The sequence below is a fragment of the Enhydra lutris genome, unplaced genomic scaffold (assembly GCF_002288905.1).
Source record: "Enhydra lutris kenyoni isolate GAN:26980312 unplaced genomic scaffold, ASM228890v2 scaffoldscaffold42, whole genome shotgun sequence".
In the NCBI taxonomy this organism is placed as follows: domain Eukaryota; kingdom Metazoa; phylum Chordata; class Mammalia; order Carnivora; family Mustelidae; genus Enhydra; species Enhydra lutris.
The window spans coordinates 863,898-876,709 of record NW_019154126.1 but is presented as its reverse complement, the minus strand read 5'-3'; the positions used below and the strand labels follow the sequence as shown (position 1 = coordinate 876,709).

At 46.7% G+C, this 12,812-nt stretch overlaps 1 protein-coding gene across 1 annotated transcript in view; it reads right to left on the bottom strand.

Moving 5' to 3' along the window:
• The window catches only part of LOC111155555 (Rho GTPase activating protein 21), a 134,797-nt gene extending 123,989 nt beyond the window's left edge, over positions 1–10,808 (bottom strand). Inside the window, 2 exon segments of the mRNA XM_022515771.1 lie at positions 8,893–9,351; positions 10,729–10,808. Coding sequence (XP_022371479.1) covers positions 8,893–8,970 — 78 coding nt within the window. The 5' untranslated portion in view covers positions 8,971–9,351; positions 10,729–10,808.
• Positions 10,809–12,812: the final 2,004 nt, after the last annotated feature.

Genomic DNA, 12,812 nt, shown 5'->3' with positions numbered 1-12,812 from the left:
TACATTTACAGTACTGTCTTGTTTTTGTCGAAAAATGTCCGCATATAAGTAGACCCACATAGTTCAAATCTGCGCTGTTCAAAGGTCAATTGTATATATCTTCCTGTGGGCAGAGAAGGGTGTCTATAATATACTATTAAACGAAAAAAAAAGTAAATTGAAAACACTTCCTAAAAGCATTACAATAAATGCTCGATTTAAACTGGGTGTCCAGAGCATTTCCCTCCCTTCACATTCACTGGGTAGATACATTTCCAGAAGCCAATATGCAGAACCAGAGGAAAAAGTAGGACTCACTGATCAACCCAACACAAGTTTTTTAAAATACAGAATCTTTACTTATTAGCAAACTTGTGGGGATTAAAAATGCCTAAATATCTTGAGGTTTAAAAAAAAAATCATGCCTATTAATCTCCAAGATCATAGTAGCTAAGACATATCCAGGAGAAATGTAATCATAAATCCAGTTTTCTATCTACTGATATTTAAGGATGCTCTCCACATTCTAAGAAAAAAGAACATCTTGATTTCCTTAAGAAGTTCTGTCAAGATATATTAAAGGTGAATGCAGTGAACAAGAATGTTAAGTCAAGAGACTCTGTCATCACTCGAAGAAGGAAAAGGAAGTTGTGGGATGGGAGGCAGGCTTGCGGAGCCAGAACGGGGGTGCGCGACAAGGGGAAAAGGCAAGAAGAAACCAATTCTGCATCAAAAACACGCTCAGGATGAAACAGAAGACTCAAGAGCACCCAGTGTGACTAAGGAAAAGTAAATACACTCTTCAACTTGCCATTTTTTGATAATAATAGTTTGCTCTGGTCTGCCTACAAACTTTCCCAAAGGTGGGTGAGCTTTCAGAAATACCAAATTTGGGTTCTCAATCTATTCTCTTATTCACAAACCTACACCATGGGATCCCTTGCATATTAATAGATAACTAGAAAAAAGAGGACTTACAAAAACAATTTCCATCACATTCAGTTTCTTAAACCAAAGTACAGTGTATCCATTTGTCTCAGATTATTTTTTTTAAAGATTTTATTTATTATTTGACAGAGAGAGACACCGCGAGACACCGCGAGAGAGGGAACATAGGCAGGGGGAGTCGGAGAGGGAGAAGGAGGCTTCCCACTGATCAGGGAGCTCTGTGCAGGGCTCAATCCCAGGACCCTGGGATCATGACCTGAGGTAAAGGCAGACACTTAACGACTGAGCCACCTAGGAGCTCAGTCACAGATTATTTTAGAAGTACAAAAGGCCAGCTTCCAGATTTTATTGTGAAATAAACTATTTGCACAATACTCTTTTTTTTTTTTTTTTAAGAATATGAAGCTTCAACTAAAAAACTATTCTGGTGGAAGCAATCCAAAATGAATCACATGAAGATGTCTTCCGACTCCAAACCAACAGAACCATATAGAAGGCTCCTAAGATTTAACATATTTAATTCTTTATGGTCAACTAAAATTAGATAAATTATAGGACAGTCTTTAAATCCAATAACCTTTGGGTTTACTAATCTAATCACATCAACCAGAAAGAAAAACAAGGGCCTCCCATATGGTCTTTCTGTAACAGAAAGTAGCTGCATTCAGGAGGCGCATCTGTGTGTCTCTACCCACACTCGCGCTGCTCACGCTGAAATCACCATATTGTTAACTATCATAAGATGACAGGCCCCTTCACGGAGCAAAGAACAAAAGAAATGGAATATCACTTTTGTACTAGAATTATTTGGCCTGGTAGAAACTAAAGAAAAGAAGAAAGGATCGGAGATTCTGGAACCAAGGAATAAGGACTTCGCAAAATGTTTATCTTGGAAGAAATGAACGCTAAGGAACACTGACAACGTATGGAGAAATCTTCTGCAGCTGGGGGTCCTCATTTGTTGATGGCCTGTGTCTAGTGATAGGGTCCCACCCAATTCATTCAAACCCAGACTTCTGCCAAAATGTCCCTTCATGCTTGCTGCCGCTACTGCTGCTATTCTGATTTCTGGCAGGTTCTACCTTTAATCCCAACCTGCAGCATAAAGCTTTTGCCATGCAATGGTATTCTGACATACAGACTCAGGTATACAAAGGAACACATGTTTAAAGTTATATAATAGTGTTCTATTATGTGGTGGTACAATGAGCCTAGAATGAATCCTAGGCCTGCCCTGAATAAAAACACATACTTTGAAAAAAAAATATTCCAGTATTGTTTTGAGTAGCGTATATCCTTTTCATAAAGTACTTAAGTATTATTTTAAGCAGTGTAGGTTTTCTAGAAACCAGATTTCCACAAGACTAGTGACATATTGTCTATCTTAAAAAATCTACAAATGGTTTCTTTTTATCAGTTTTGGAATTAAGCAAAAAAGAGAAAAATACAACAATAGTATAATCCCCAAATTCTCATCATCTAGAATTGACAACTGCTAACATTTTGTCATAATCAATGCCGTGATCATTTTTAACTTGTAAAGAAATGCTTATGATATTAAAAAATACTTAATAAAGAACATTAATATACAAGCATTCATTTCAAGAAAAAAATTTTTTACCAATACAGGCATGTTATCTTTTTATAGTTTCCCCACCAGCCTGATTCCCCATCCACTGGTGTGTTAATTACCATTATCTCACCTCTTACTGCAAATTATTTCATACATGAGTGCTACACACTGTCTGTGTTACTGTTACTTGGTAACCAGCTTCCCAAAGGGAGGAAAGAGGCAAAGAAAAAAGGCACCAAAGATGTGAACAACAGTCCTCATGGAAATGGAGGTCTAGAAGACAAAATACTCATACCCTACACACTTCTGTACAATCTAAATTAAGTATTGTATGTATACATTGTATGTATACAAATTAAGTATGTATACGTATACATATACAAACTCAATAACATTTTGGAATTTTTCTCAGTTTTGATTCACTCATTCATTCACTCACTGGAAAAAATATTTGTTACCAATAATGGGCTAGGCATTCTTCTAGGCACAGAAAATACCATTGAACAAAACGAACTGCACTTAACACTTATATTTTAGATATATGATCTGCCTGAAAAAATAAGCAAGATCAGATAGATAAGCATGTCACATGGAGAGTAAGTGACAGGGGAGAAAACCATAGCAAGGAAGGAGGGCAGGTTGTGCCCTGGGAGTAGGGGAGAGGCGTTCAATAAACTCAATGGTCAGCAAAGGCCTCACTCAGGTGACCTCAAGGCAAAACCTAGAGGAGACGAGGAAGTGAGCCCTGTGGACCCCTGAGGGAGGAGAGTGCTCCAGGTGAAGGGGACAGCTAGTGGCGGGAAGGTTCTGGGGAATGCCATGCCCAGTGTGTGCACAAGAGTCCAGAATGGCCCGTACAGAGCAAGGGCAGTGAGAGCAGCAGGAGGGGAGATCAGGGAGGTGGTGGGAGCGCGAATAGTCCAGGGTTTTGCAAAGCAAGTAAGAACTTTGGCTTTGAAGCCCGAGGGAAATGAGAAGCCATCAGAGGAATGTAAACAAAGGAGTGACGTGCTCTGATTTACAGAAGGTCCGCTCTGGTCACTGTGTGGAGAACAGGGTCTAGGCTGGCAAGCACTTGAAAGACTGTCAACCAGACAGTCGACCAGATTTGCATGGTATGCAGGAGAGAGATCAAAGATCACTCCAAGAAGCCTGACCTGGAAGGTGGAAGGGAGTGCTAGTGCTTGGGAGGAGGAGGAAATTGGGAAAATGGGCAGCGGTAGTTGTAGAGAATCAGGAGTTCGGTTTTCCATATGCCTCATTACTATTCCAGTGCAGTATGAGTGGACAGGTGGACACAGGAATCTGAATTCAAGGGATATAAAGACTACACAGGTGGAGACAACACACGCACACACACACACGCACACACACACACACACACACACAAGCACACACACAAATATATAGGTGTAAATATGAATTATCAGTATACACTTGATGTTTAAAGTCATGAAAGTGATCACAGAGAGAAAAGAGGGTCAAACTCTGACATATACGAAGATTTAGCCCGCCAGAAAGTTGAGGAAATCCCGGGACTGAGAAGTGAGAAGGAGGGATCAAGGAGGCAGGGAGATAACCAAGATGGTACAGGGTACCGAATCTAAGTGAACGGCGAATAAAAATTAAAGCCCTTCCTACATATTCATTCATTAATTCAAAACTATTTACTGAGTACCTACTATGAGACAGACACAGGAGAAGCAAGCACAGTGCCTGTACTTATGAGGGCTGCAGGCCAGGGGGAGAATACGGATTACTAAACAAACTTGCAAACACTATTCCTGATAAGGTACAGGGTGTCTGGGGATAGCACTGTGGGGGCAAGTAATCCAGTCCTGGAGGGTCAGGAAAGGCCTTCCTGAGGAAATGATGTTGAAGAAGAGACCAGAATGGTGAGGAAAATCAGGCATGGAGGGGAGGGGCGTTGAGGAGGGGCAGCTGGAAGGAAGGGTGGGAGAAAACAGCATCTGCAAGGTCCAGAAGTGGAGAGGCCTGTGGAAGGGACAGCAGTGCAGTACAGGACGTGTAGGAGAAGGGCGGGCCTGATTATTTACTGTCTCTGCAGACTTCTTGGGAGTTTGAACTTTATTCCAAAGGCAACCAGAAGCCAGAAAAGTGTTTTTACACAGGAGAATGTAACAATCAGCCTTCGATTTCAGGAGGAGCACGGTGACTATGGCAGGGGCAGAGCACTGGCAGGTGACAAGGCTCAAGGCTGGGAAGCCGGGAAAGCTGTTAGGAAGCCTGGCGGTGGGATGTGGAATGCGAACTCCACAGGACTTTGGATAGGAGGAATGAGGAGAAAGAAGGGTCAAGGGTGATAACCTGGTTTTTGACTGGGACAGATAAGGAGACAGCGGTGCTACTCACTCAAAGAAGCAAGAGGGGAAGGTTGCAGGTCGGAGTAGAATTTAAGTTTGAACTGCCTGTGGGGGATCAAAAAAAAAAAAAAAAAAACCCACCTGGTAAAATAGGCAAAAGGCTACACAGGTCTGGAGATCAACTATAAAACCTGGGATTGGGCTGTAAATTTGGAGCCCCAGCACACAGATGAAAGCCATGGGAGAGCGTCAAGTGAAACCCAGGAAGTGAGAAAGAGAAGAGCCCAGAGGAATGGCAAAAAGCCTGGCTCTAGGTAAAGCCAACAGGAAAGGGGCAGAGAGGAAGAAGAACCCCAGGGAGACAGAGAAGGAAAGAGAGAGAGCAGGAGAGCGCCTGAGAAGGAACAGGGGAGTCTGGGATAAAAGCAAAGGGCACAGTATTTCAGAAAGAGGAGCAAAAGTATGAATTCTCATAGTTCATACACTGAAAAATACCTTGCTGTGTTATTTACACTATTCCAAAATCAACCAACGATTATCTTTCATCAGCTATAATACAATTAATCCTAGGATAAATCTTGGTCTAGATGAAGAAGCAAGACATAAAATGAAATAATTAATAAATAATACTGATTGGCATCAGTAAATACGTTTGTTTTAACAACAGACAATGAAAGTGCTAAAAATTCGGTTAGTGGGCAATACTATGGTCTACAGGTAAAGAGTAAAATAAATATCAGAAATAGGAAAAATAGGGGCGCCTGGGTGGCTCAGTCGGTTAAGCATCTGCCTTCGGCTCGGGTCATGATCCCAGGGTTCTGGGATCAAACCTGTGTAGGGCTCCTTGCTCAGCAGGGAGTCTGTTTCTCCTGCCCCCTCTGCTGCTCCCCCTGCTCCTGCGCTGCTCTCTCTGTCAAATACATTTTAAAAATCTTAAACAAACAAAGAAATAGGAAAAATAATGTGGTCTAAAAAGCTGAGGACTAAGTTTTTACCTCTGGTTTAAAAAAAAAAAAAAAAGAGGCAAGTTGATCCTGGAAGGATGAGCTCTATAGGATATGAAAGGGGTGATCACATCAACAAGGATTCGGGGTCTAAATTAAGCGATTCTGTGAGATGTCGGAACACTTCACAGACCAGACTGCACACAGGCACACACCAAAACACACTCACTGGCTCAGAGTGAATGAAAGATTATTTGCAGACATGCAAAGTCTATAACTCTGCATGAAATAGAATTGTGCCATCCTTACTGCATAATCCCAAGATATATTCTACTGAGCTGTCACAATTCATTATTTGAAGAGGACTGTTTGTTAGTTGTTTGGTTTTTAACCTTCCAATATATCCTTGGGGAGGGATGCTTATATTTATTCATATTTATTCACGTACCAACACAATTAGATTCTAATACATAAGACGAACAAGAAGTTTCTGAATGTTCTTCAACAGAGCAGTAGCCCTTATTTAGAAAAGGTGGAATTAACTAACTAGGTAAGTCATGAATCAGAGATTCCTATTAATTTACTATACCAATTTCTTCTGTCATGCACAGTTAAGTCTTTTGGCTGATTAGCAACATTAATATTAAGACATACATGCTCGGGGCACCTGGGTAGCTCAGTGGGTTAAAGCCTCTGCCTTCGGTTCAAGTCATGATCTCAGGGTCCTGGGATCTAGCCCCGCATCGGGCTCTCTGCTCAGCGGGGAGCCTGCTTCCCGCCCCCCCCCCCGCCCGCTTGCCTCTCTGCCCACTTGTGATGTGTCTGTCAAATAAATAAAATCTTTAAAAAAAAAAAAGACATACATGCTCATATCTTTGTTACAAAAAACACATGTAAATTTACTATTCAAACACATATTTAGGATCACAGCTATTGGTTTCTAAAAGTTTTTAAAGAATGACAGTATACGTCTCTAGAATGTAATACTTTAAACACAGAAATCAAGTGCCGTGTTCGAAGACTTAAATATGTATCGACCCAAAGTATTCCAATAATGACTCTACGTTTATTACTAAAAAATATTCACAAGATTTAAAGTGCATCAGAAGTATCAATGAGAGTTAAATACACAACAATGAAACAGGCAACTCCTTAAGCTGAGATTTTAAAATGCTGTCTGAAAGCATTTAAGCTCCTTTATTCCTATTCCCACAAGCAAAAAGTACCTACCTATTCTTTAAAAAGTCAAACAATATGATAGGTTAATATCAAGCTCAAGTTCTGTGTATAATCTTTAAATGAGCAAAATACAGGCAATATAATGTTTTCTTGGTTCCCAAACTACAAATAACACATCTATACCAGCAGTAACAGCCAAAGGAGAACAAATTTCACAGCCCTTAAAAAAAATACATAACTGTCAGTGTTAAATAAGCCAAGTATGCAACTGGAAACACTGCTTTCTAGCCAAGGACAAGATGTATCTATTATAAATTCTTGGTTAGGGGTGACCCCTTAAATGACCCCCCCCAAAAAATCAAATAACATTAGTTTTTGCAAATATAATGCAAACAGCATGCTAATTAAAGTATTCACAAGACAATGACAAATGAGGCTTTGGGACCACAGCACATATTATTATTATGTAACTACAATACACATTAAGCAATCACCAAGTTGCAGGTAGGCCTTCCAAAAGGAGTTATTATGGTTTACCATGATCAGAGGATTGTGGTGTTATACTTAATCACGTTTTTACCTGCAAGCAGGTGTTTACAGGTGTCAAAAAGTAAAACACTGATCCTAACTGTAAACGTCTAGTGCTAAGGAGTTGTACAGTAATGGCACATTGTACCCACCTCCCTGTATTTTCTGCATAAAACTTCCTAATCCAATACGAAGTGAGCTACATGAAGCAAGTTTCTCTGCATGCTTTAAAAACAAAATTTCACTTGACTCATTTTTATTAAAACGCCAAAACTCACACACTCAATAACTAGACCTTGTTTCGATGGGCATGAAGTGAAAATTTAACACTTAAAAGGTACAAAAACAATAGTGAGAGTAAAGCCTTTTTGGGGGGAAGTTACTATAATCTATTCAATCCGTCAATAAAAATATACACGGCTCAATACAGACTTTAAAGTTTAAAGGGTAACAATATTCAGTACATTTAGCAAGCAAATTACAGAAACCACCAATAATCAATTAAACACCATGTAGTCATTATAGAATGAAATATAAAATAAAGAAAAAATATAGAGAGAGAAAGAGAGAGAGATGAAAGAATATAAGAGGTAACAGGGCATATGGGTGTCATAAATCAATGGCTTTTCTGATTTCTGTCCTGCCTGCTGAAAAAATTTCAGGAAGCCTGGCATATCATCTTCAGAGCCTTCCCAAAGATGATGGTCCAAAGGCAAAGCAAGGCACCTGACACCCCAAGGGCAGCTCACAGAACTTCTAAGCAGTGAAAAGAAGGGCATAAATAAAAGAATAGGAATGTCAGGAGATTTTTCATGGACTTGGAATTACAACTCTACAGACTCTATAAATCTGTTTTTCAAGGCTGTGCTTCAACTGTCCACAGGAAAAGACCTGTTTTTCTACCCAGAGCAGAGATCCGCACCAACAGCAAGCCAGAATACCCACCAAAGCCAAAGTGAGACTGAGGTCCCGTTACAACAAGCATACTAGCTGCCCTCTCTCCACCTCGGAGAGCCAGTCTTGTCTACATACCCACAAAACGCACAAAGGCATCTCCTAACAGGCCCAACTGGGGAACCACTGGCGGATAGGAACTGAAGGAAAACAGAGACACTTGCAGGATTCCCAGTCACCTGAAGTGGGAGAATTCCCTACTCGGAGGTGATGGGGCAAGATGGGGCATTTCGAAGTGAAGAAACCCTTCTTGCAGAAGAAATCACTGGAAGTTCCTGGAAGCAAAAATGTGCAAGACTGTACGGCCCTAGGGTCAAGCTGGGACACTCCCACAAATCAGCCCAAAGGCCCCAAAGCCTCTCCTGAGGCCCATGGCAGCTGACCCCCGCTGTCCCCCCACTCTCTTCCCGGACACCTTGTAGACAGTGTAGACAGTGGCCCGAGATGCTGCCCCTGCACTTACCTCACAGGTGGGGGACCCGCAGGCCTTGAGCTTGTCACCATCTCCCTCCGGTAGACCAGTCCGACGTGTGGCCATCATTTCATTTCAAATTACATAGAAGGGACCAACCCTTTGGAGTCCACATTGGGGGGCGGAATGCCACCACACACCAAAAAGAGAAGAATTCCACACCAGTGTCCGAGGAGGTGCAGGGCTGGTGAAACAGGTAATGTGCCTGGGAATGGAACGTTTTTATGAAGCCCCTTCAAAACGCCCTGATGATTTCTTCGGACTTCAACTGACTTCACCGTCTTCGTCCATTTCTCGAGACTTCAAAAACAAAGAAGACGGGTCCTCTTGGCAGCTAACGAGGCCAACTGCAGAAAGCGTCCCCCTCCTCCTCCTAGCGCTACTCGGAGACCAAGAGGAATCTGAGTGGGTCGCGAAGGCTCGAGCGTCAGCTCCCCAAAGAGATCTCTCCTAGAACAGGGAATAGTTAAAGGGCATGAACTTTCTCCAGACGCTGACCTTAGCCTTGCCACAAGTCTACACCAAGTTCGCGGTTCCAACACGCGGTAAGATTATTCGATCCCTGCTGACGAACCTCCCGCAGGAAAAAGGAAATAATCCTCCCAGATAAAACATTAAGAAAAAAGGGAAAAACTATAAATCAGGGGGAGAGAATGAGAAACATCAGAACTGCATGGTGGTTGCGACAAACACGCCTGGTTGGTGTGCAGCCTTCAGGAAAAAAAAAAATTCCTCTTCAAGTGCATTTTAATTAATGTACTTTCTGGGCAAAAGAGACAGTGTCCAGGCTCTTGGGCATCACCCAGATCCGTACACTTAACGGAAGTTTTCTCCCCACGAGATTAAAATGGAATACTTTTCAAAAACCCTTCGCTCCCTACACCCCCCCCCCCAAATAAAAACAAAAAGCCAGCCCCGGAGGCGGGCAGCCCAGCTCGCCGGCGTTCGCTGGCGGGCCGGGTGAGTCTGGGCGCCCGCACCCCTGCCCCTGCGCCCCGAGGCTGCCCCCGCGGAGGCGGCTGTTTTGCTTGGCGGGCGGCAGGGCTGGGCGGGGAGGCGTGCGCGGCCGCGGGTGGGACCCGGGCGCAGCTCCCTCTCCGGGGCATTATTCTGGAGCGACAGAAATGAAGCCGCAGCCCAGGCAACTTTTATTTACTTGCTGCTCCCCAAACTACCAGTCGACACACTATCTTTCCCTTTCCCTGGGGCCACCTAGGAAAGAGAGAGAGGGGAAAAAAAAAAAAAAAAAAAAAGCAACAACAAAAAAAAAAACCCACCACCCACCTACCACTATTTCCTCCGCCCCTTCCAGAGGCGGGTCGGTGATCTCGATCTCCCGGGAAGGGCGGCCCAAATATGCACTTTTGAAAAAGGTGTCGGGAGACCCGGTGGGGGGAACAAAAAACGACGGGCTTACCCTTCCCAGCCCGCCGGGCCCAGCTTCCGAAGCGCGGCGGCGAGCAGGAGCGGGGACGCGGGCCGGGCGCGGGGCCCGGCCGGGACGCGCTAGGCCGCAGGCTCGGTTAATATTCATGAGCGGACGGGAGGCGCCCCTCCTCCACGGCCGGCCGGCCGGACCCCGGCGCCCGCCGCCGGCCTTTGTGCCCTTCCCTCCTTCCTCCGGCCCTCCCTCGCTCGGCACACGCGGGCGCGGCCCCTCCGCCCCCGCCGGGCACCAGCCGCAGGCTCCCTCCGACCCCGCGCCAGCGCCGGGCGGGGTGGCCTGAGGTGGCGGGAAGGGAGGGAGCCCGCGGCGAGCCGGGCTCTCCACCCGCCCGCGGGCGCTGCGCCCTCTCGGCTAAGGCGGAAAGTAAAACAGACACGCACCGGAAAAAGCGGGGCGAGTGGATCCGCTCGGGGCTGCCCGGCCCCAGGCAGCGCGCCCCGCACGCCCGGCGCGAGCCGCACGGAGCGGCAGGACGATCCGGCGCTGCCCGCCGCCGCGCTCCGAGGCCGCCGCCCCCGGCCGGCCGCTCCCAGGCACCGCCGCGACCTGCCCCGGCCGGCCCCGGGCTCTCGGCCGCCGCGGGAGGGCGTGGGGCGGGGCGGCGGCCGCCGGACTCTCCCCTCGCCTCGCCGGGCCGGGCCGGGGCCGCGCTCGGGCGCCCGCGATCGCCAAGTGACAGAAGTGCCTCGCTCCGCTGCCGCGCCGAGCTGTTTCCCGGGGGCGGATTTCTCGCTTCTTCCTCCCTGGATCCACCTCCTCCCACTCCACCTCCTTCCCCTCCCCTCCCCAGGGGAGGCTCTGAGGCTGAATATTTTCTGTCTTGAATAATACGGTCCCGGGAACCGACGCTGGAGAAGGGGGATTAGCTGGGGCAGGGGGTACTCGCCAACCCCCTCCCAAGGCGTCTCCGACCTACGAGCGCTCACTGCCCCCCCTAAAATCCGGCACACACAAAACCTCCCCTGCCTTCCCCAGTCTGCCGAGCGCAGAGCGGGAGCGGCCAGGAACCGGGGTTCCACCCGGGAGGAAGACTAGGTGCTTGGTGTCAGGGGCGGAGAGGGGGACAGCGCTATGGCTGGATTCGCGACTTTGAGGGGTCCCAGATCCCAGGCTGCGGGGAACATTATCTTGGCGAGTTTTCGCCCCCTTCTTTTGGCTGCGGGAGAGGAAAGAAGCTGCGAGGCGACGTGCGACTTCAAGATAATAAGGGAGTGTCCCTTCACGCCCTACAGCCAAATAGCTTCTCGTGTTGGAAGGGGGTCGCAGCGAGGCGTTCATTCAATTATTTTTCCTTTTTAAATCTGCAGACAGTTGGATGAAGTCGGCGCGACTAGCGGAACCGAGGGAAGGTGGTGGCGCCGCTCCACTCTACAGGTCACAGCGGCTCGGGGACCAGAGCACAGCCGCAGCCCCTCCCCACCCATTCCGAGGCCTGCCTCAGACCCCGGGCCGCTCGCTCCGCCCCGCCGCGCCTCACAACATCTCCCGCTGCAAATGGCCCAATCTGGAGGCGCGACGGGAGAATACGAGCCAATCAGGGGCTGCTGACTCACGCTTCCCTCCACCCTTTGCCCCTCCCCTAATAGGAAAAGCCGCCGCCCCTCTGTCTCCCCTCCCCAACCACCCCCACTTGTCTTCCCCCCCCCCCACCCGCGGGGAGGTGGCTCACCCGCTCGCATCCTCGCTGGGCTGCAGTGGGGTAGCCCGCTGCGGCGGCGGCGTTTGTCACCTTGTCACCCTCATCCTCACCCCCTCCCAGACACACCCCTACTCCCTTTCCCAGTCCTCCTGCTGGTGCTGTTGAGGGTCATTTGTATCCTCACTCCGGCGGGGGACTCCGAGCTATTGTGTCTGATCAGCTGCCACCACCGTCCTGAGGGAAAAAAAGGAACAAAACCAAGAAGCTACGGGGTCTGCTTACCTTTTCCTTCTTTCTTACGACACCATCCCCCGAAGATTTTAAGACACCTCCCCATCCCCTGCTCCCCACCCGCTGCCTGGGGTCCTGTTTCTCCATGAGGAAAAAAAAAAACCCACCAACCAACCAAACACTTAAAAACACACTCCCTGGAGCCTGAATACCTGTGCCTTAGTTTTCAATATTCCCCAGAGTGGAAGGTGCCAAGAATTTAGAACATACAACTAAATCCTCAGCTTCAATTAGAGGAAAGACTTAGCCTGGATCATCTTTATATGGCCATGAAATTTGCATGTTCGTGACAGCTCCTGACAAAACTAGTCAGCCAATAACAAAGAACAACAACAACAAAAAAGAATAAAATAGAGGGAATGCCTGCCAGTCACTTGGTAATTTACTGAATAGCCCACTGGGCTATAGCAGTATCCTGTTCTAGATACTGTTGAGTAAATTAAAAAGAAGTGAATAGAAATGCAGGGTTCAAGTAGCCTACCTCTAGTGGGCTTATAGAATGTGTCCAGAAAGAAAAAACAATTTCCAGCACAA